The sequence below is a fragment of the Procambarus clarkii genome, chromosome 82, assembly GCF_040958095.1.
Source record: "Procambarus clarkii isolate CNS0578487 chromosome 82, FALCON_Pclarkii_2.0, whole genome shotgun sequence".
NCBI lineage: Eukaryota > Metazoa > Arthropoda > Malacostraca > Decapoda > Cambaridae > Procambarus > Procambarus clarkii.
This window is the reverse complement of record NC_091231.1, coordinates 4,170,490-4,194,073: the sequence shown is the minus strand read 5'-3', so window position 1 is coordinate 4,194,073 and position 23,584 is coordinate 4,170,490. Positions and strand designations below refer to the sequence as shown.

General features: G+C 40.9%; 3 protein-coding genes across 11 annotated transcripts in view; 1 reads left to right on the top strand and 2 right to left on the bottom strand.

The window, feature by feature from the left end:
* Nucleotides 1–228: 228 nt before the first annotated feature.
* On the bottom strand, nucleotides 229–3,281 carry LOC138358299 (Kruppel-like factor 18). Its single transcript, XM_069316153.1, has 2 exons — nucleotides 3,228–3,281; nucleotides 229–1,551 (listed from the first exon to the last, which is right to left on the bottom strand). Exons 1-2 carry the CDS (start codon nucleotides 3,279–3,281, stop codon nucleotides 229–231), a joined length of 1,377 nt encoding a protein of 458 aa, XP_069172254.1.
* On the top strand, nucleotides 2,995–13,940 carry B9d1 (B9 domain-containing protein 1). Of its 6 annotated transcripts, none has more exons than XM_045752210.2 (6): nucleotides 2,995–3,107; nucleotides 4,065–4,217; nucleotides 5,987–6,098; nucleotides 8,152–8,260; nucleotides 8,771–8,889; nucleotides 12,264–13,940. In XM_045752210.2, exons 2-6 carry the CDS (start codon nucleotides 4,086–4,088, stop codon nucleotides 12,434–12,436), a joined length of 645 nt encoding a protein of 214 aa, XP_045608166.1. In that variant the 5' UTR covers nucleotides 2,995–3,107; nucleotides 4,065–4,085; the 3' UTR covers nucleotides 12,437–13,940. The 6 variants fall into 6 exon arrangements, with proteins under 6 accessions (XP_045608166.1, XP_069171983.1, XP_069171982.1 ...); XM_069315882.1 differs by having other exon boundaries at nucleotides 3,018–3,131; XM_069315881.1 differs by having other exon boundaries at nucleotides 3,024–3,173.
* Nucleotides 13,941–15,609: 1,669 nt separating this feature from the next.
* The window catches only part of LOC123764226 (NACHT domain- and WD repeat-containing protein 1), a 102,891-nt gene continuing 94,916 nt past the window's right edge, over nucleotides 15,610–23,584 (bottom strand). For 2 of the 4 annotated variants that reach the window (XM_069315873.1, XM_069315876.1), the window contains one exon: nucleotides 15,610–20,646. In XM_069315873.1, the coding sequence (XP_069171974.1) occupies nucleotides 20,640–20,646 (7 nt within the window). In that variant the 3' untranslated portion in view covers nucleotides 15,610–20,639. Of the gene's footprint in view, nucleotides 20,651–23,584 lie in introns of all 4 variants that reach the window. The other 2 variants (XR_011225255.1, XM_069315874.1) reach the window with 2 other exon arrangements.

Below are 23,584 nucleotides of genomic sequence, written 5' to 3'. Positions count from 1 at the left end.
CCAAATTTGGGCAAACCCAAATTTGTGGGAAATAGGTTGTTTAGTGGTTTGGCGTTGAGCTAAACGACCATCAACTGTTGGAGAGTTATTAAGGCCGCCACAGTAGCAGTGTCGGTGTGACGGGTGACGGGTTGACGGCAGTGACGGGAGGCGGGTGGGTGGCAGTGACGGGTGACGGGAGGCGGGTGGGTGGCAGTGACGGGTGACGGGAGGCGGGTCGGCGCGGCATCACCGCCACAGTACCGGGCGGGACTCGGGATCAATGGCGCCTAAAGTGTATATGCCCATAAAATGCCCGGAGGCGGCGAGCAGGAGTTCCTTACTGTTGGCCACCTGCTGACCATGACTGGCCACCTGCTGACCATGTCTGGCCACCTGCTGACCATGACTGGCCACCTGCTGACCATGACTGGCCACCTGCTGACCATGTCTGGCCACCTGCTGACCATGTCTGGCCACCTGCTGACCGTGACTGGCCACCTGCTGACTATGTCTGGCCACCTGCTGACCGTGACTGGCCACCTGCTGACCATGACTGGCCACCTGCTGACCATGACTGGCCACCTGCTGACCATGCCTGGCCACCTGCTGACCATGACTGGCCACCTGCTGACCGTGACTGGCCACCTGCTGACCGTGACTGGCCACCTGCTGACCATGCCTGGCCACCTGCTGACCGTGACTGGCCACCTGCTGACCGTGACTGGCCACCTGCTGACCGTGACTGGCCACCTGCTGACCATGTCTGGCCACCTGCTGACCATGACTGGCCACCTGCTGACCATGTCTGGCCACCTGCTGACCATGTCTGGCCACCTGCTGACCATGTCTGGCCACCTGCTGACCATGTCTGGCCACCTGCTGACCATGTCTGGCCACCTGCTGACCATGTCTGGCCACCTGCTGACCGTGACTGGCCACCTGCTGACCATAACTGGCCACCTGCTGACTATATCTGGAAACTTGCTGACCATATCTGGCCACCTGCTGACTATATCTGGCCACCTGCTGACTATATCTGGCCATCTGCTGACCATATCTGGCCACCTGTTGACCATATCTGGCCACCTGCTGACTATATCTGGCCACCTGCTGACTATATCTGGCCACCTGCTGACTATATCTGGCCACCTGTTGACCATATCTGGCCACCTGTTGACCATATCTGGCCACCTGCTGACTATATCTGGCCACCTGCTGACTATATCTGGCCACCTGTTGACCATATCTGGCCACCTGTTGACCATATCTGGCCACCTGCTGACTATATCTGGCCACCTGCTGACTATATCTGGCCACCTGCTGACTATATCTGGCCACCTGCTGACTATATCTGGCCACCTGTTGACCATATCTGGCCACCTGTTGACCATATCTGGCCACCTGCTGACTATATCTGGCCACCTGCTGACTATATCTGGCCACCTGCTGACTATATCTGGCCACCTGCTGACTATATCTGGCCACCTGCTGACTATATCTGGCCACCTGCTGACTATATCTGGCCACCTGTTGACCATATCTGGCCACCTGCTGACCATATCTGGCCACCTGCTGACCATTGGTAATTGCCTGCTAACATACACACATATATATATATATATATATATATATATATATATATATATATATATATATATATATATATATATATATATATATATATATATATATAATATTAAGGCATTAGTGAGTTAAATGTGTATTAATTATCGTACTTAAATCGCCTTTTAAATGATCAATCAAACATGGATCTAAATTATACAAACCATACAAACCATTCCTAATGTTCAAATTACATTATTTTGTAATATATATTAAAGCAAATTCAATAATGTTCCTATTGAAAATGTTTTTACAATTCGTTATGGAAAAAGCTTTCTCCCAATCAATTTGGTGAGAATTTTCAGACAAATGAGCAAACAAAACATTAGACAATTGGCCATGTCTTACAAAGTATTTATGTTGTGAAATTCTAAATTTAAAATCTTTGGATGATTTGCCCTACATAGAGCCTATTACAGTCTTTAAGGTATTTTGTAAATTACACAATTATCACTGTGAGGGCTGTTTTTAACTAATAGTTTTCCAACAGTAATTTCTTAATTAAACAATATATGTATAGTATATCAAAAAGTTTCAAGGCCTTGACAATATTTTCGAACTCAGAAAAATATGGTAAACAAAACATTTTTTGGGCGAATTTTCTCACTGCATATATTATTATAATATCTACGACGTGCTTTACTACGGCAAATTTCCCAAAAAACTCGTTTGATAACAAAGCTTGAGACCAATAGAATCAATATTATTAAACTCTTCATCCAAGAATGCTGGACTAAGGGCTCTTAGATACTTAAGAGGAACAAATTTATATGCTCTGATAATATCTTAAACTATTAATACTACCTCATGAATTAGGAGGGTAGAAATAGCTTAAAATACTCTATCCCTTTGAGATGTATTTTATTGTGTCAATAAACGTACTTGAAATTGAACTCTTGAATTAATGAACCGTGTATATTACCTCTGACTGCTGACATTATTGTCAATGGTCGGGAGACTCCCTCCTTGTGGGGAACCGGTCGGCTGAGCGGACAGCACGCTGGTCTTGTGGTCCTGGGTTCGATCCTAGGCGCCGGCGAGAAACAATGGGCAGAGTTTCTTTCACCCTATGCCCCTGTTACCTAGCAGTAAAATAGGTACCTGGGTGTTAGTCAGCTGTCACGGGGGTGGAGGCCTGGTCGAGGACCGGGCCGCGGGGACTAAAAAGCCCCGAAATCATCTCAAGATAACCTCGAGATGGTGGCGGGCTTTGTTCTTATGAAGCCCGGATTATGTTCATCACATCATTGAAGTTCATTGAATAATTGTATGCCTATCAGGTAGAAGATGTGAACTGTTAATGACATTATATTGTCGTTTTAATACAGACCAATCATATGGATATACGAAACGTACAAATTGTATGTCCGAAATGGGGAAAATGTGTTCGAACCGTCCTGTGTACGGCTGGGTTTGACAGGCCCTGTGCTGCAGCTGCCCCTAACCCTTCAACAAAAACAACAACAAACTATACCCTTGAATGGGCTTCAGGATAGCTACGGGTCACCTAACTCTTTTTTGAAGTGGTTAATGTGCGAACTTTAAAACTTAGAGAAACTCCTGGTTATGTATGATGTAAAATGTATCTGTATTAAACAATACGAAACTACAGCCTTACCAACTTGGATGTGGATGTTCTGCATAGCTTTGGGAAACGGAGTTTTTGAAAGCTTCATAATTTATCAGGACTAATTCAATAACCATCTGTACTATTTAATATTCATTCCTTAAGTACCTATTCTGCTTCCAATTATCATTCTCGGTGCTCTACATCCTCGGCTCACAACCGGGGGACCCGGGTTCAGTCTCCGGACACGACAGTAAGGGATGAGCATGTTTTCTTTCACCTGATGTCTCTGTTCATGTAACAGTAAAGTAGGTACCTGGGAGTTAGGCAATTATTATGGGTTGCATCTAGAGAACAAGGTTAGTTTAAGCAGCCCCCGTGGCAAAGTGGTAACACACTCGCCTAGCGTTTTGCGAGTGCTTTGGCCTGGGTTCGTATCCTAGCCGGGGAGGATTGACTGGGTGCAAGTCCTTAACTGTAGCCTCTGTTCACCCAGCAGTGAATAGGTACCTGGTTGTTAAATGATTTGGCGGGTCGTATTCCAGAGAAAATTAGGATTAAGAACTTGTCTGACATGCTATACGTGATAGTGGCTTTACAAGAATGTAAGAACTCTTGTATATAAAAAAAGATTAGTTAGCCTAGAGGGACATTGAAAACCTAAGTTCAGGCTTCCTGTCCCCAACAATGTGAATTATTAATTTAATTTACTTTTACCACCTTACATCATAACTTCTTTTGAGTCTGAAACTGTACCCTGTATAACATGTATAGATATTGTTAAATTATTTTGTTAATTTTAAAAGTGAGAAAATTATTAATAATTAAAGATACTGTAGACAGCAAATTCTTTACCTTGATAATTATGTTTTAAGTTTCGTGACTTTTTCAGGTCAATACAGTATCAGGGAAAATGTCTGTCAGTGCACCAAGTGTTTTTCTGGTGAATGTCACCGGGCAGATTGAAACAGGACGGTTTATGGGTGGTGATAACCTCTATTTTAATTACTGTTTCACCGCTGGACAAGATTGGGAAGTTATACTGGTAAATATACGTATTTCAATATTTTATTTATTGTATACCTGCATGTTATATACAGTAGGAGGTATGTATGATTTTAGATATTTGATCAGATGAAAAAATGGAATTGGAAAATGTTAAATAGGTGGGGAATAATTAATCGATCTCGATACAGTAAACTGATTAATATTAATATCGATTGTATTACAGTATATTGATTAATATTAATATTATTAGAGCTCAATTAATCGATTAATATTAATACAGAGATGCCAAACATCAATAAATGCAAAACCTTTCATGTGGGGCATAACAATCCAGATCACAACTACCAAATTAACAGCATTACCTTGTAGAAGATTGATGAAGAAAAGGACCTTGGAGTCAGAATCCATCATTTGCTGAAGGTTTCAGGCAAGTCTCCATGGTGTAGTGGTAAGACACTCGCCTGGCGTTCCGCGAGTGCTATGTCATGGGTTCGTATCCTGGCCGGGGAAGATTTACTGGGCGCAATTCCTTAACTGTAGCCTCTGTTTAACGCAACAGTAAAATGTGTACTTGGATGAAAAAACGATACTTCGCGGCAGGGGATCGTATTCCAGGGACCTGCCTGAAACGCTACGCGTACTAGTGGCTGTACAACTCTTGTATATATGTAAAAAAAAAAAAAAAAGTGGTAGCAGCAGTAAAAAAAAGCTAACCAAACTCTAGGAATAATCAAGTGTACCTTTGACTTTAAGGAAAAGAATGTAGTCATTCAATTGTATAAATCTCTAGTGCTTTAATTCAAATTTAAATTAATTTAACTTAATTCAAAATGTATTTGAATAATTCACTTGGATTATTGTATCCAGGCATGGAGACCTCATATTCAGAAAGACGTAGCTTCATTGGAGAAAGTTTGGAGAATGGAAAGCAAGTTACTGTATGAAGTCCCCCTGAAGGCAAAGGGATGCTGTCCTGGTCCTGGATACTACCTGGTGAACCTCAGTCATGTTGGTCATTCAGAAAGGAGAGAATATGGACATTGATCCCTGATAAGTTGAGTTCCATACTATGTTTGTATGAGCCCCTCTCAATGACTAGAAAGAGATGAGAAGTGATCCACAATGAATGGGTCACTCCTTCAACCCTTGATCAATATTTTCTTATTGTGAGTCCGAAGTTATAGAGTAGACAGCTGCCTGTAAAAAATTATTCTGCATCCAATAAGAGCAATGCTGGAGGCAGCAAGGTGGGCCATCAGGGTAAAAAAATACTCTGCTACACTCTATGAAACTTCAAACAGCAGAATCAGGCTCAATGCTTGACCATGATACCATACATGGCACAGTAGAGCAACAGAACTAGGACAAATTATTACCAGTCCCTGGACTATCACCCCATACCAAAATCTAAAGGGGAAGTTTGAACTTGGGAGCAACATGCTCAGCATATATGAACATTTGAAAAACCAATCTGTCATTTGAAAAACCAACAAATGTTAAGGCAGTCTGTAACTTAAAGCAAAATAAGAAGTACTGTATCACATTACACCCCCATAGATGAGCTAAGATGTAAGTTTGCTCAGGTGATTCTTCAAGTGCCTAGTATGAAGACCTCTGCCAGAGACTGAGACTTCCAGGTTGATAGACATTAATAAACTATACAAAACATGTTTATTGACCTTTACTTTTGATAGTTTGACAATAAATTACAATTTTTGGCACTTTTATACTTTGTAATTTTTTTGAATTTGAACTAGACAAAGTAACAAGATAATTAATGTCAGCAATTCTTATTTTGTATTAAAGGGGTTGGAAGAATGTGCCTCTCAGAGCGCTCGTCGCAGTGATGACGAGCGACAGGTGTTTGTATGGAACTTTCCAATAGATATTACTTTCAAGTCAACTAATCCTTTTGGATGTAAGTATGAAACAAAATTTGTAAAATATTTTATGTACAGTAACTTCAAGGGAGATTTATAAGGTTATCTTTATACATGTAATGTATTTCCATAAATGATAAAAGCATACACTTCAAATAGTTCAAATCATTGCGAAGAGTAAGTACAGCACTCATTCATCTTTACTCCAAGATACTGTACTTTCCATATTTGAGCTTTACTCTTCAGTGCTGCTTCTGCTTTATCTTGCTGACATTCTTAAGGTTATATGTAGTAAAAAATTACACCCTTTAATTAGACTATACTTGTATTAGACTGCCTACTTATATGGCTCCATTCCTTGGCAAAGTAGCATGTGTGTTGTACTGTGCTGTATGTGCTATGTCTTAACTGAAATCAGTGGGGAACAATTTATCTCTTCTTTGTCCTTGTTGCTGTTCATCATGGTGGGGAAGCTAGAGAACTTATATGCTGCCTCCTGTTAATGACTTTCATGTGGCCAGCTCAACTCCTGATTTGAAGTCTCCTCCTCTTAGGAGGAGGAGACTGCAAATCTCCTCTTAGGAGGAGACTGCAAATCAGTCTCCTGCTGAGACAATTGGTAGCCAGACTTATGGAAATGTTTTGTATCTCTCTACCTGTCAACACATCAGGATTTCTGTCTGTATGAGAGGCAGGTCAGGAAACCCTCTAGTCACCTGTTTGTAGGAGTCTTCACACTTCTGATATAAGGTTACCTGGAATTCCGAGCAACATTTTCTGACCCTTCGTCTGTTGTTCTCATCTGTTGCTGCTCTTTTGACTTTCCTGGTTATTTGTGGAGCATCATCTGCTGAACAGCATTATCTACCCTGCCTATTGTTGCGGGCCTTTTCTGATCAAAGCTTGGTTTGTTTTCCCATCACCATTTAACCAACTAAATGTTTACACCTGTGCCCACAATCTGTGAAAATATACCACCTGCCCTATATTTTTCTCTGTGGTGTTATACTCCAAGATCAAAGTTCTGGAGGTTGACCCACACCTTGGAAGAGCTGTCATCTGTGATTCCTTGAGTTTGCTTCATCCTCAAATTCCATCTGCGTTGTGGTACTTTGTGTTGGTCTCCATTTAATTCTGTTAGATTATTTTTTTTACTAAGGAAGCAATTGATTGGACAATGCTCAGAAATTAAGCATTGAGTATCATTGGGAATGATCTCTGAGTGCATTTGTGTTGATTGGGCCTAAAGTTGGAGTAACCTCTCTCTCTCCAACCACTGTTGTGTAAGTGACTATAGTGCTGACACTTGTTGGTGGAGGTGTAGTGAATAGTTTGCTACTTACGTAATTTCAGAACAACAACATACTGTACTTGTGGTCCCATTGATTGTGTAAAAGTGTGTTGAGGGGTTGTTGCAGTCTTTGGTGGCACGATAGGAATCTCCTTCTCTCTCTCTCTCTCTCTCTCTCTCTCTCTGGTGGAATGAAGTATGCTCTCCATTGTTTTCTAGCCACTAAACAACATGACAAGGCCATATGAAAAACTGTGCATCAAGTTGGAGTTCAAAATCAATCAGGGTTTAGTGTGTTTTAAGTGGCTTGTTTAAACACTTTCTTTCTGACTATATAAACAATCAAAGGACCGCTCATATAGGAGCATTTCATTCTACTCAGTGCTCTGTTTTCTTTTTTTAATTTTTTTTTGTCGTACTTTCTTCTTAGTTTCAATATCTTATCTATTTGAAAATTCTTTCAGAAAATATTCAGTGTTGCTTCCAAGTTGCCCTAATGCCATCATAATTATGTAACCACGTCTCTCCAAGTGTTCTCTTTGTATTATTTAGAAGGAATTATTGGGACAGCTGATGAGATCATGGTATGCGAGTGCTGTATACAAGATACTGTACCTAGTTGTTGCATGCCTGAAAAAGTCTGCCCTCCCAGCAAGTTGATTCCTTTGTACACTGATTGTCTATGCAATCTCTGCTCTTATGCAATAATACTACAGTATTAATTTTTAGCCTTAATATTGTTCCACTTCTTCAAGCATCCAATTTCTGCATTTAATTTATTTGTTTACCTTTGTCACTAGGGCCACAAATAGTTATCTGCATATATGGATCAGATTTTTTTGGAAACGTGGTGATAATGGGTTACACAGCCTGTCACGTACCCATCACTCCCGGCACACACACGCGAAGGTATGGATTATATGAGTGTGTGGCTTTCACCTTTCTAAACACTGTATTTACAGTACAGTATATAGTATTTAGAAGAGTTGCTAGTTGTTAAAGAATTTGTTATTGTCTTTTTAATGTACAATAGTACAAAAAAGTACTGTGCTGGATTCAATTCTGGATTTTTTTTAAGGGGGGGATTCCCATACTTGCAATAATTTAATTGTTTTGCAGTATTGTGCGACATTTGTCTGAAAACCTGGTATGAAAATACTGTACTGATTACGGTACGCCTGAAAAATTTTAATAGATGATTATCATTAACAAAGGCATGAGTAGTACCTGTACAGTATAAAAATTTTGCTATCAAAGTTGAATACAAAGTTAGAAAAGGAAACTTTATGCATTAATTCTTCCCATAAACTTATCTTCTTGTTTATATATTAGTCTTTCTCATTAGAATTTTTGAACAAAATGTTTCATGTGTTAATAAAAAGTCTAATTCATATACTATTTTTTTTATTTATGTCATAGGCTTACCACCTTTGTACCAGAGTCTGCATCCACTGTTCAGAAGTTGATGTCGTGGCTCACTGGAAGAAGACCCGAATTTGTTGATCCAAAACTCATATCTCAGGGCAGAGGACGAGAAGGTAAGTTGAGAATTATTGAGAGGGTATACTCTATACTCTAGAGTGGAGTACTGCTGCACAATGACAGCCCCTTTCAAAGCTGGAGAAATTGCTGACCTGGAGAGCGTGCAGAGATCCTTTACTGCTAGAATCCACTCAGTAAAACATCTAAATTACTGGGACTGACTAAAGAGCCTAAATCTGTACTCCCTTGAACGCAGGCGGGAGAGATACATAATAATTTACACGTGGAAAATAATTGAGGGGCTGGTCCCAAACCTGCACACAGAAATAACATCACATGAGACCAGGAGGCATGGCAGGATGTGCAGAATACCCCCGTTGAAAAGCAGAGGTGCAACAGGTACTCTGAGAGAGAACTCTATCAACATCAGAGGCCCGAGACTGTTTAATACGCTTCCACTACACATAAGGGGCATAACTGGCCGACCCCTCACAGTGTTCAAGAGAGAACTGGATAAGCACCTCCAAAGGATACCTGATCAACCAGGCTGTGACTCATATGTCAGGCTGCGAGCAGCCACGTCTAACAGCCTGGTTGATCAGTCCAGCAACCAGGAGGCCTGGTCGACGACCGGGCTGCGGGGACACTAAGCCCCGGAAGCACCTCAAGGTGGAAAACCTCAAAGTAGGTAAGGAGGGTAGTGCTGCTCGTAATGTTCTGCCACATGCACAACATCACAAATGTGTTGCAATACAGTGGGACCATGTTTGAATTGTTTTGAAGAGGCCTACTGCACTGCCTTTACACATTTTTATTTGTGTTCATTATGATGAACATTCCCATATAAAATTCCCATATTTAATACAGTAAAACTCACAATGTAAATACAAGAAAAATAAGATTCTTCGATTCTTCGCGGCGGGGATCGTATTCCAGGGACCTGCCCAAAACACTACGCATACTAGTGGCTGTACAAGAATGTAACAACTTTTGTATATATATATATAAAGAAAAAAAAAAAAAAAAAAAAAGTGCAACCTCTTAAATCTGGACCTCTGTATAGTGCTACCTGACAATTCTCAGTTAAACACATTGTTCAAAGTGAACTCAGAGGACAGTAGAACTCAAATATAAAAACTGTGTGGACTATAGTTACTCATTATATCCAAGACCAGTTAAGCAGTGCTTGAACTATTAGTTATATAACTACACTCATCTTCCTCATTGTCGAAGGAGGAGGACCTTTGACTAGATAGCAGCTTCCTCTCCCTGTCATGGCTTCTAGTGATAGTGGTCCTTAGGTAAATTCATTGTGGTAGCCCATCCAGTGGTCCAGATCAATCTGTGTTTGTTGTATGTGCATAAATCAAAGATATATGTCTTGTGTAACACCATTTTTCCCATTGTGGTCAAATATGAGAAATTAGTACTACAGTACTGTATATAGGTGATGCATCTCAGTACACAGCAAATTATCATTAATGGTCAGTTACAATTTGTATTATATATATTATAATTACTGTAATTCTAATTCATAGTTGCTGTGACTATAATATGGACCACATTCTGACAAATCAGAATCAGTGTACAATTAGGGAATTTCTTTCATTATATAAGAACCACTTGGACTGATTGATACAGCGATCACCTCGCTTCTTGCAGGGTCGGCATTCAATCCTTGACCGTACAATAGGCTGGGTACCACTCCTTCCCTCCATTCTATCCAAAATCCTTATCATTTTATCCCTTCCAAGTGTTATATAGTCATGATTGCTTAGTGCATTCTCCTGATAATTACCTTACCTTTCATTATTTGAAAACCAGCATTGCAGTGTTACAGTGATGGGGATTGATGCCGCTTAGAAACAACATTTGTAGTTGTTGTTTCATGGGGAGGGGGAAGGAGGAGAAAGGGATGTGGGGAATACATTATATTAGTGCAGCAGGATCTTGGAGAGGTGCCAGAACTACACTAATTGACCTAGAATGCAAGGGCCAATTTGCCTAACAGACAAAGTTAATTTAGCAATTTTCAAATATTTATTTCCAAATTGAATTATTCCAATTAATAATAATATATTATTTTTCCTAAGAGGCAAAGTTAATTTGGTCTTTTTCAAATATTTCTTTCCAAAATATTTCTCAGCCGCTCAGAAACAATATTTGTAGTTTCTTGGTGCACCTGTTCCCAGAGTGAGTGTGGTTTCCTTGTCTGCAGATCCTTCCAGTTTGAGTTATTGGCTGCAACTAGCTTCTGGGTGAACTCAACTCAGCATTCGCAGCCCTTTCTTCTGTCATTTTGTAGAGGACTCTAATAATGACATAGTGGGTAGACATCTTCATCCATCATTGGTGCCGGACATTTTGAGCAGCTCAGCTTCAGAAGCCATAATTTCATTACATTCAACACTGGGTTTTTAGCTAAAAATGATACAAAATTGGTTATCTAAGGCTCTTAGATAACCTTAGATAACCAAATATTCACTCTTCCTCAGTGTCCCTCTTCTTCAATCTCAGTACCAGTGTGCAGAATGGTCAGGCTTAGTCTGCTACCAGCTTATGTCCAGTTGTACAGAAGTTAATAATTTTGAAAGTGCTCTTTTTTCCACCATTGTCCCATTTTGATTTCAAACCTCAATATTTTGAAACCCTTCAATGTATCCCTGTTAGTGACTGTTTCAGTTGACCATCTCTCTGGGTGCCTAGCTGTGTGGGCTTCTTGGAACGTATCACGCTTCATCTTACCTGTAGCACAAGTGAGCTGAGTCCTTTCCTGTTGTTTTGTTAGCTAGGCTTTGAATGCACTCTAAATGATAAGCTACTTTTTGAGCAGGACACTTAGTTGCTCTCATTCCCTCCTTTCGATCCCTGCTTTCCTTGTGGTTCATGTTATTTATAATGTGAAGTAAGTGGAGGATATAAACTCTGTCCATGTGTAGACTGCTATCTGGTGATAGCCAAGAGTATCGTCCAGATAAACTAACTAGCTCTTAGCTAGATAACTGTTTGGCAGTTCCTAGGATGCCAAAGAACTCTAGGAAGATCTTTGAATCTAAATGAATGAGCTTTATAGAGGTCATTCTAGGCTAAATTGTGCATTCTTCGGTGTTGCCTGTGCACCAGTTAGACCTGACAGGGATGCTTGAAAAGATTTGTATTACACTGGTGCAGGATGCTAGCCATGCCCTGTTTGTGCAGGGCATTGTTTGTGTTTGTGCAGGGCAATCAAACAGAATGTTTGTACTGTAACTTTGCAACTATGTATGTACTTTTCCTAAATAAATTATTATTATTATTAAAATTATTGTGCATGATTCTGCCCATTGCAGAAGCAGGATTTTGCCTAAGAGAGCAATTGAGGATTGAGCTTTCTGTTAACAACAAAAAATTGACATATACTTAAGGCTTGGTTATAATTTGCTCTTGACAGTGACACGTGTGCGATCCCAAGGAGAACTTACAGTAACCTTCAATGTGATGATGAAGGACTTCACTAAACTTGGTTATAATTGTGGGGCATCTGGCAGGACTTCCTATCTTGCTGCTCCTATCAAACTTCCAACAAGTATCACAGTTCCCAGGGAAGGTCAGAGTGATGCATGATTCTCCCCAATACTAGTCTGCCTTATACACAAAAATTATCATATAGCAGTACAATACAGTACTGTATATACATGTGCCTTTTTGTTGTTATTTTCATACACATAGTACAGCATTGTACTATCAAATGGCTACTATTTAAGATTTATATTTTTCATATATGAAATGTTTATAATATGCATTTAAGCTTGTTTATAGCTTAATAACACTGAATTATGGTTGCATATGGGATCACTTTCGTTCTGCCATTTGTATTGTCTAGACCTGCGTTTCTCAACCGGGATTCTGCAATAAATAATGATAATTAGGCTAATTCTAATCATATGCAAATGTATTTTTGAGTAATTTTTGTGTTTAATTTTTGTTGTTTAACCAGTAAAGTAAGATCCAGAATTATTTAAATGGTACAACGGTTGACAAATGCTGGTCCAGAGTATACTGGTCTAGAGTATACTGGTCTAAAGTATACTGGTCTAGACTTTACTGGTTTAGATTATGCTGGTCTAGACTATATTGGTCTAGATTATATTGGTCTAGATTATGCTGGTCTAGACTATACTGGTCTAGATGCATCAGATTAAGTGTAACCAATCACGTAATTTATTAAACCCGGACAAAATATTTTCCATACATGCACATCATGCATGTAGTGGCTGTTATATGAATTTAAATTATTCCTAACATTTGTCATACCCAAAAGCTGTTAGTTTTCATGGCAAGATATGCACAAGCTCCATGTGATTTTATCTATGTAAAATCAATGGATACACAATGATTTGTTACCAATGCACACACACGAAGCAAACACGAACAGATAGAATATGGCACTGTAAACAAAAATATATTTCAATGAATGAAAATAAGTCACCCAATTTAGGAGAGATCACTGCCTCTGGACTGAACATGGACACAGACGATAAAATATGACATGATCCGAGTTTGGGAACCCAGGGTAAGTGTCAGTGCTGCCACCTGGTGGTGGGCAGTTAAGTGAGGCTATGTTGGGAAATTTGCCGGTCACTTGTGATGCCAGGTAAGAATTCAGAAGGGCTTTGCATCTGTATGGCTGTATGTCTAATGGTCTTTCTGGAGTGGATACAGCTTCTCTTTTGGGCTTCTGTAGCATTCTGTACGACCCTGGGGAAATGTTTTAAAAGATCCTTGCAGCACCCATGCCCGAATGTTATTCTGTGTTGAAAATCATTCATGAATCCTTTCTCTGACATCAGATTCTTATTTTAGGGAGCACCACAATGGCTGTGCTCAGAAAGGTGCATTTTTATTGACTCAAACATTTTTTTTTACATTTTTTTTATATAGTACCACTAATTCTTCTGTACAGGTAGTGTGTACACTCACTACAATCATTGGTAGTCATAGCATTTTCTGGGAGGAGCCCCTTCGGCTTCCCGGAACTATCCGGGCTGATATGAATGTACAGTATTAGACCGTGGTATCAGTTAAACGAAAGGAGTTCTAGGCCTACCGGGGACCACAAGCTAGAACCTGGCCCCCCTCAGAGAGGCACGAGGAGCAATGGCCTATAGAAACCCCCGTGTGGTTGGAAGCATTCTATGCCTGCCATCGACCAGGTCAGGCACCCAGAAAGGTAGGCGCCCCAAAACAAACCCTATCTGCTTAAAAAAATTGCTATTGAAAGCTGAACTGTTGAACAGAATTTCCCAAACTAAAAACAAGCATGATGTCACCACAGTCACTGAACCGCTGTCTGCGCAGCTCCTCCCTCACCGGGAGGGAGAAGGGAGGCGGCGGGGGTATGCCTGGCATGACCGCCAGGCATCATGCGACTCTGGTTCCTGACGTTGTTAAGTACTGTGCAGCTAGTTTTCACCATAACATAGCAGCCGGCTCTGTTGTCTCAACATCGATTTGAGGAACGAGTGGCGACCTCCTCCCGGGTAAGTCCCTATTGTTTTATCTTAGGTTAAGTAGCTCCGGGGAGCCGAAGGGGCTCCCCCAGAAAACCAGCGTTGAATGTAATGAAACGCCATTTTCTGGGAGAGACCCAGAGGCTCCCCAGCAACTTCCTCCCTCCAGTCGGTGGTTTTCACAGTTTTTGACATCCAGCCTCTGAACTGGGGGTGGATAGCTGGTGCGGGGGGGTCTGAAGCTCCCCCTTTTCCCTCCTGGGGGAGGGGAGAGCTGCTCAGACAGTGGTGTGGTGGTACTGGTGACGTCATGCTCATTTGCTTGTTTTTAGTTTGGGGAGTTCTGTCCACAGCTTTCAGTAGCAATTTTTTGACCAGAGAGGGTTTGTTTTGGGGTGCCTACCTTTCTGGGTGCTTGACTCGGTCAATGACAGACATAGAATGCTTCCAACCACATGGGGGTTCTATAGGCCATTGCTCCTCGTGCCTCTTTGAGGGGGTCCAGGTTCTAGCTTGTGGTCCCCAGTAGGCCTAGAACTCCATTCGCTTGACTGATGCCACGTCTAATACAGCCATATCAGCCCAGATAGCTCCAGGAAGCCTCTGAGTCTCACCCAGAAAATGGCATTTCATTACATTTAAAGCTGTTTTTTTAAATCATCTGGTACAGTGCAACTTACTTAAGCTATCCAGCAAATCCTTCACTCCACTTCCTTTCTCTAGACTGCATTTAATCATCCATACTTGCAGCTTTCTCACATTACATCTTTTGCAATGCTCTTGTCTCTTCCAGGGACATGTCTTTTTTTATTATGTCTTGCATTTTTCTCACACTACTAAGACTTATTATATTCACATTTGCACCTTTATCAATTTCTTTCCCTCAAACTTTTAAAATGCAAATTCTCCCTACTCGTAATTTGATCTTTATCAGGCATTATTCTCCCATGTTTATCTTTAATACATTGCAGTATCTCCATACTTTTATTCCTAATACAGTAAATACAATAAAAATTGCATTTCTAAACACCATAAATATAGCAAAAATGGACGTAAACAATATTTTCTGTATGTGATGACATCAAGTGTATGGGGGGGGGTATGATGTGTTGTTTGGACGTCATGTCTTCACCCACATTATTGTGACTCATTGTCTGCATGTGTATTATGGGTCACTTATTACAAAATTAATACCTCCCCAAACCACACAAATTTAGACATAAATGTCATAAAATAAATGCATTAAGTATATTCATATTAAAAAAAAGTGCAAATTAAAATAAGGCAGATTTTGTACAAATTGTATTGTGAGTGATGGAATACAACATGAGGAGCCATACATGGTCAACATATTAACTCAGACATACTAGTTGCACATAGGTAAAGTAACATAAATTATGATAAATTAATCTCGATCATTAAACTTCATTGAATGTTATGAACCTCATTTGACATAACACCAGACAGTTGTACTGTCAATGAGGCAGTTGGCCAGAAATGGGAATTTTTGCACTGTAATCAGACAATAGAAATTATGTTTTTAAGTTCAAATAGAAAATGGCACTACATTGCTTGCATTCAATTTTGGATTGAAATACAATATATTAATATAGTATTTTTAAGACATGCATGAATTGCTAATTTTCTTTCAGTAATGGCATTGCTCATGCACAATTTGTTGGGTTTGTTGCCTACATTCTTGTGAATATTTGTGTAACCATATCTTGCTGGTAGAGAAATCCAAATAAAAAAAAAAATGTGTGTACAGTCTGTGGTTTCCAATAACCTTAAAAGTGAAATTTTCTGAAGAAAATTTCTGACATACAACTTTGCTTATTGCATATAACATTTATTGTTTAAATTATTAAACATTCTTCACCTTGTGCTCCCCATGATGGTGTGAAACAAGGTCATTCTGAGAATGACAATGATATTCAAATAATGCAATCAAAAATGCACAAACTCAATTAAAACTTACCCCAGAAAAAAATACACACCTATCAACGATATTGAGGCACAGAATTGTAAACAGAATATTGTTTTTGAGCTTGAAAGGAAAAGAATTCTGAGCTGTTAAAAGTTTTAGGTGTAAAATATAACATTTTATATAAGCATTAATTAAATTGAACAAATTATTATCAAAGCTTAAATTTTGATACTGTATTTTAACAATGCAATTATTCTTAGAATTTTGTTGTAAACCTGTGTTTATTTTGATACTGTATTGCTACATACACTTATGGTCTTGTGTTTTTTTGACGGTTACTGTAAAGTAGTGCTGTGTATGATAATGTTAATCAATTGTTTACATACTCTACTAATCAATGAGACATATATGTCACAAATTTGTTACTAATATTGTGTAAATGAAGATAATCTATATCTTTATTTTCAAAAGTTAATCATAAATTATTGTACACAAGTCTCTTAATCTTGTGCTCATGTGAGAGAAGTGCAACATATCAACATGATTAGTCACTGAAGTTATCATGTGGTCATGGTTTACAGCAGCACAGTGCAGTATTTTCAGAATCCAGACTGTTAAGTAGTTAAAGATGTTGAGAGAGAGAGAGAGAGAGAGAGAGAGAGAGAGAGAGAGAGAGAGAGAGAGTGTGAGTGAGTGAGTGAGTGAGTGAGTGAGTGAGTGAGTGAGTGAGTGTGAGTGTGTGTGTGTGTGTGTGTGTGTGTGTGTGTGTGTGTGTGTGTGTATTCACCTAGTTGTGTTTGCGGAGGTTGAGCTTTGCTCTTTTGGCCCGCCTCTCAACTGTCAATCAACTGTTTACTAACTACTTTTTTTTTTCTCCACACCACACACACACACACACACCCCAGGAAGCAGCCCGTGACAGCTGACTGACTTCAAGGTACCTATTTACTGCTAGGTAACAGGGGCATTCAGGGTGAAAGAAACTTTGCCCATTTGTTTCTGCCTGGTGCAGGAATCGAACCCACGCCACAGAATTACGAGTCCTGCACGCTATCCACCAGGCTACCAGGCCCCCGTGTGTGTGTGTGTGTGTGTGTGTGTGTGTGAGAAAGAGAGAGAGAGAGAGTGAGAGTAATTAATTACCAAAGTGTAGGTGCAGAATGAGACCTATGCTCGTGGTGTCCCGTTTTCCCAATAATCTTTGTAACATGATTTACAAATGCTGATTTTTTGACATCTGCTGTTTCTCACTTGTTTCAACCCTCTACAAATGTAAATTTTAAGGTGTTTGATATAATCAAGAGCTATAGGACAGTTAAGAACCAATTGTTTAATTACTCTTAAAATTATATATATATATATATATATATATATATATATATATATATATATATATACTAGGCTTAAATGAATTACCTTTAAAAATAAATTTAAATTTGTTCAACCATTATACTTGCTTTTTTTTTAATTATTTAATCTCCAAACAGTCTGTTCATTTGCAAGGCAATGATGTAGGATTCTGGCCAACACAAATACAGTATTCCATTCAATCTATACATAGGTTTCCTTTCATGCTATACTATCAACAGTGCACATTTATCACTTAAGAATGCATGATATGTACAGATGATGTCAAAGTTGGAATACTTATGGGTTGGAAAAACATCACACTTCTGCTATTATTTTTATATTCTTATTTTCATGCAAATATAATGTTTGTGCTTATATAAGCCCAAGACAGAAGCAACAGTATCAATGAAACAAAACTGAGAACTCAACAAAGCACTGGAGTGAGTGTATAGCATGTAAGCTCTTCATCAGTTTACCTCTCTAACATTAACTAGACAGACACTTAAAACTAAACCATATTAAACAAAAAGAAATTTCAACAAGGAACTAGGTGAAATTAACGAACAATAACATATTTACACACTCGTAACTTATTTACATAATGATAACAGTGTTACTTAATGAATTTATCTTACAAATAACAGTTTTTACACCAACTATTGTATGTAATGCATGGCTGATGTTGTACAGGTATATGGATCAATGCCCGGTTCTCATACAAATGCTGCCAATGTTTTAATGTATCTCAGTTTTCTTTTGGTAATTATCAAGAATTTACTAGCATACTACTAATTAAATCTGTTTAGCTTTTACCATTATTGATTTGCTTAATAACACACACACACAAGTGCTATGGCTATACAATACTGTAGTATTGTAAACAATCATGGTGACAAAAACTGAATTCAATTGTCAAGGTGGTCTCTTGCTGAAATTTGGTTTGATATCTTGATTGATAAGATGTACTCTCTCTGTTATAAATATAAACAATCAATTAGTTGAACATGAGGCATGACAAGTTTTATTATATTTCTCTTAAATAATAAATTAATTTTTTTATTTGTGTCTTATGGGCCATAACTAATACATAGAGTACTGTACTAAAAAAAAATTGCATCCTATCCACTGTAAAATAAAAATGAATTCTGTGAATCTGAGTGCCCAGCCATCTGTGATGAATGAACTTTTACTTTACTTTGCTTCAGATTCTAAATGATTGTCAGGAACGGTACAGGTATGTGTCATGTGTGTTTATATACGTAACAATAATTTGTCAACAGGGCTCATTATCTCTAACTTTCAGTAAATATTCATTTGAAGTTTACATAAGAATTGTCCTTTTTTTTTGTTTAAATCAAAGACGACGTAATTAATACCAGCGAGATTATTCTTTATCATTACTCTTCTAGGGTTTGAGTATTGTAAATCTGTAATTTCCTTTCAGATAACATTACTTAAATGTGAAAGCTACAAAGATGCTTCTTAAACATCTATTGTTTAAGCTATTCTTATCTTAAATATGAAAATTACCCGATAGAAAGTGTTAAAATATGTCCTCTGTATCCTTCTCTGTATACTAAATCAATATGTTTCTAATTCTCTTGAAACTCTAATGAAAGATCTGCAAAATACTTGTAATTATTTATAAATTGTATAAATACTTGTAATTATTTATAAATCGTATAAATACTTGTAATTATATATAAATCGTATAAAATAATCTCTTCAACTGGGTTATGAGTGGAGGTGTTATATAGGTATTCACTTTCAGAAGTTGACTTGATAATCTGCTAAGCAGATTTTTTTTGTCAACTTCTTTGGTTTAAATTTATATTACAGCCTATTGATCTATTGTAAGGGTATATATTATGAGCTGATGTACATCCTTGTCCACATTGAGCAATGAATTCAAACAGACTGTCAATCTAATTACTGTTCTCGTAACAGAACAGTATGGTCAGTTCTCGTAACAAAATATTACATATTAAAAATTTAATTTCATACTGCTGTAATTTCAAGATAATATGACAAAACCGTTTTGGAATATTATAAGACTATGAAAGGCAAAGGTCATATCTGCAAACTTATCCATTCAATATTTTTTGGTTGACATCAAAAACAATTTTTACACGCATTTATGGTAGAAGACAATGATTTGTATATCTACACTAAGTGATGACAGATCTACATGTGAAGCAAGACAAACATGTTTTACCATACAGAATAACAGGTTCTTAAACTAAACTTAATCAGAATACTGGAAGGTTTGACCTGTGAATGTATATGTCATGCATGATTGTGTGTTTTCTAAGTGGTAAAAACTTGATGTATATTATATTGTATACAGTATAATAATATTGCAATATCATGTATTCTTATTAATATTAGTTTCAGAATATGTTTAGAAAACTACAATAGTCTGGATACCACAGCCAAAAATCATGTTCACGTGCAGGAGCTTCTGTAATATCAGAAGACTTGACCGCTTTATGAATAACAAACATGGCCCACTGCAGACCACCATAACTCAGTATGACATTGTAAAGTAGTCCTTCTTTATGTGGTACTCCATTATCAACCTAAAACCTTATACACTGACCAACTTTGTGACATGTTATTGTTTCACATTGTTGAAGGACAGGAAATGTTAGGCATAGCAAGGTCCTCATTAACCAACACCTACCTTTTCCAGGAAGTAACCCACAACAATGGCTTAACTTCCTGCTACCACTTTACTGCTTGATTAACAGAGGCGTCAGATGTAACGAAAGATCCCCAATTCCTTTGCCCTGCCCGAGAATTTGAACACAAGTCCGATCAGCTGTGAGCGGAGTCCACTAACCACTACACTAAAGTGAGACTCCATGGGTACTTCGCAGTAGGAAAGGCATCATGTTACATCTCTCGTGTAACTCTGGTGGCATCACCATTTATATGTGCTTTTAATGCACTATATATATATCTGTATAGGTGATGCACATGAGTATGTGTGTCTTGACCATGAGCAAGACACTGCACCCACCAGTACCACACAGAAGACTTACACACTATCTAGAAAGAAAAAACCAGCGTTGAATGTAATGAAACGCCATTTTCTGGGTGAGACCCGGAGGCTCCCCGGAGCTTTACCGGCTGATATGCTAATGTCAGACTTTGGCATCAGTCATGTGTATGGAGTTCTAGGGCCTACCGGGGACCACGAGCCAGAACCTGGCCCCCTCAGAGAGGCAAGGGGAGCAATGGCCTATAGAAACCCCCGTGTGGTTGGAAGCATTCTATGTCTGCCATCGACCGGGTCAAGCATCCAGAAAGGTAAGCATTCCAAAACAAACCCCTATTCTGGTGAAAATTGCTAACTAAAGCCGAACTAGTGGATAGAACTCTTCAACAGAAAACAAGGAAACTAGTATGACGTCATACGTCACCGCGCCGCTGTCTGCGCAGCTCCCCCCTCCCCGGGAGGGGGAAGGGGGAGCCCCAGACCTCCCACGCCGGCTATCCACCCATCAGTTCTGAGGCTGGATGTCAAAACACGCGAAAAACGCCGACCGGAGGGAGGGAGGGTTGCCGGGGAGCCTCCGGGTCTCACCCAGAAAATGGCGTTTCATTACATTCAACGCTGGTTTTCTGGGGGGAGCCCCGTCGGCTCCCCGGAGCTAACTACCAACAGAGGAAGGTCAAAGGGACAGAACCGGGAGGCGGACACCACGCACCCCCCAAGGAGGCGAGACAACCGGCAGCAAACGCCAACCCAAGGCACCACAGCCCCGAAAATCCCGGGAACAACACGAGAACCACGAGCAGCAAGGCCCCTGCACGAACACCAAAAATCCATGCCCGAAAGACCGCAAGGCCACGTCAACCAGACGGCAGCGAGAGCAGCGAAGCCACGAACGCCACAGGCAAGAGGGAAGAACACAGGCAGCTTAGCCGCAAGAACACGGCTGACCACCCGGGACACTATCACCCGCGAACCGGGAAGAACAGAACCGGATCAACGCAAAACGCACTCCGGACCCAAACGCCGTGGCACGCAAACAACAGCGGAGGGCCGCCACTGAACACAAAAACGATACACCCCCGGCCCGACCAACGAAGCACCAACAAACCCTGGACCCCTCCAGAATGCAGCAGCCCCACCCCGCGCCAGAAAAGATGGAGACTGCTGCCACCAAACAACCAAAACGCTAAAACCGAAGGAGCAAGAAAACTCAGCGACTCGACCCCCAGAGGCAAAGGCCCAAAGGAAAGAGCCGACGAAAAAAACACACCGGAACCGAAGGGGCACTACCAACCGAGGAGAAGACAGAGCACGCTGACCAGAGACCAGGATGGTGCAAGTGGCGCACGAACAGGCCGGAGGTGAAACGACGCACAAGACAGCTTACTAACGGTGCAGAAGCAACACCAAGACCGAAAGCAAGCTGAAGCGGCTCCGCCTGCGCCGCACGAAAAGAGGCGACAGTATGTGGCAAGACGACGGCCCCCAACCCCCACTAGAAAACCAAGCCGAGAGTAAACCAAGCTAACAAGAGTAACCACCTAAGAAGGGACAGGAAAAGGAAGGACCGCCAAAATACCCTATACTTCCGCCAAGAGAAGCAAGCAGGTGGGACACCTACCACGAAGCCACCCGACCACCAACCGGAGGCGAGACCACGAGGCAGAACATAAGCAGCCCCGACAAGGCCCCTCCGAGCCCAGGAAAAAGGCGGAGCCGCGAGGAGATCTCGGGCACGACCACCGAAACCCAGGCGGCACAAGGAGATGGAACGTCTGCCGAACAGAAAAACTCCCCAAAGCATGCAAGCCCGCCAGGAGTTCAGAAACGACGGGTCCGACGCGAGACATCGCAAGACCAAAAAAAAAAAACAACCGGCAGGGCAAGCTAGGAAACCAAAGAAGGCGGAAGGGTCGCCGCCAGAACAGGACCCGAACCAAGGGGCACGAACAACTGCAACAGACCGAGACAAAGAAGCACATCACAGGACACAGGCTGACCAACGCCTAAGAACACACGCAGAACTGCTGCAGAGGAGGCAGGAAGAAAGAGCAGAAGCACAAAAAACCCCAGGAGAACAACCAGGGGTGGACAATTAGGCAGGGACAAAAACCCCACGCAAACCCCAGGCACAAAACGGCAGCAAAGTGCCACTCCACAACCGGACACAGGAACAAGGACACGCCACCGTGAAACACGGTACCAATGCACACGTGCAGCAGCAGCAACAGGCACCACTGCAACATGCAACATGTAAATAGCAACTCCCTTCTGCAAAGGCAGAGAACGGAGCAGGCAGACCCCAGACAGGGCCAACGGAGACACGACAAAACCCTGCAGGCCCAGAAACCTGCACCAGGCGACCGACGGCGGAGAAACCCCGCTCGATACCTGCTGGATGAGGTACTGGGAGCTCTTTTTACACCTGAAGCCCGGCCCAAGGTCAGGCTAGACCGGCCAGAGGATGGCCCACCAGGCAGCTGCTAGGAGCAGTCCACCGGCCCACATACCCCCACAACCAGGACGGGCCGGAACTGCCATACGAAAACAGGCCAGTGCGCCCTGGAAGTCCACGGACGAACCAGCAAGAAGGCTTATGCTCGCAAGTAGGTCGTGTAACAAGCACAGACCTCTGATGGTAATACAGTGTTCCCCAAAGGTGCCAATAGCACCACTGCACTCCACTGGTACTATCCCGCAAGTTCTACCAGATAGGCGGGACCCAAGAGCCAGAGCTCAAATCCTGCAAGCACAGCCAGGAGCCTTACCAGGTGAGTACAGAACCAACCCCACAACCCCCACACCTCACAACATTAAAAAAGGAGGGTCCCCTGAATGACTCCAGCATGGGTTGGACATGCACATTAGGGGGACAGGAAGGGGTGATAAAGGGACAGTCACTGGTGTGCGAACGGTCTCAGTCGTACAAAAATATACCTAAATAAAGACAGGAATAGAAACACCGCCGCATCCAGCGCCCGGCC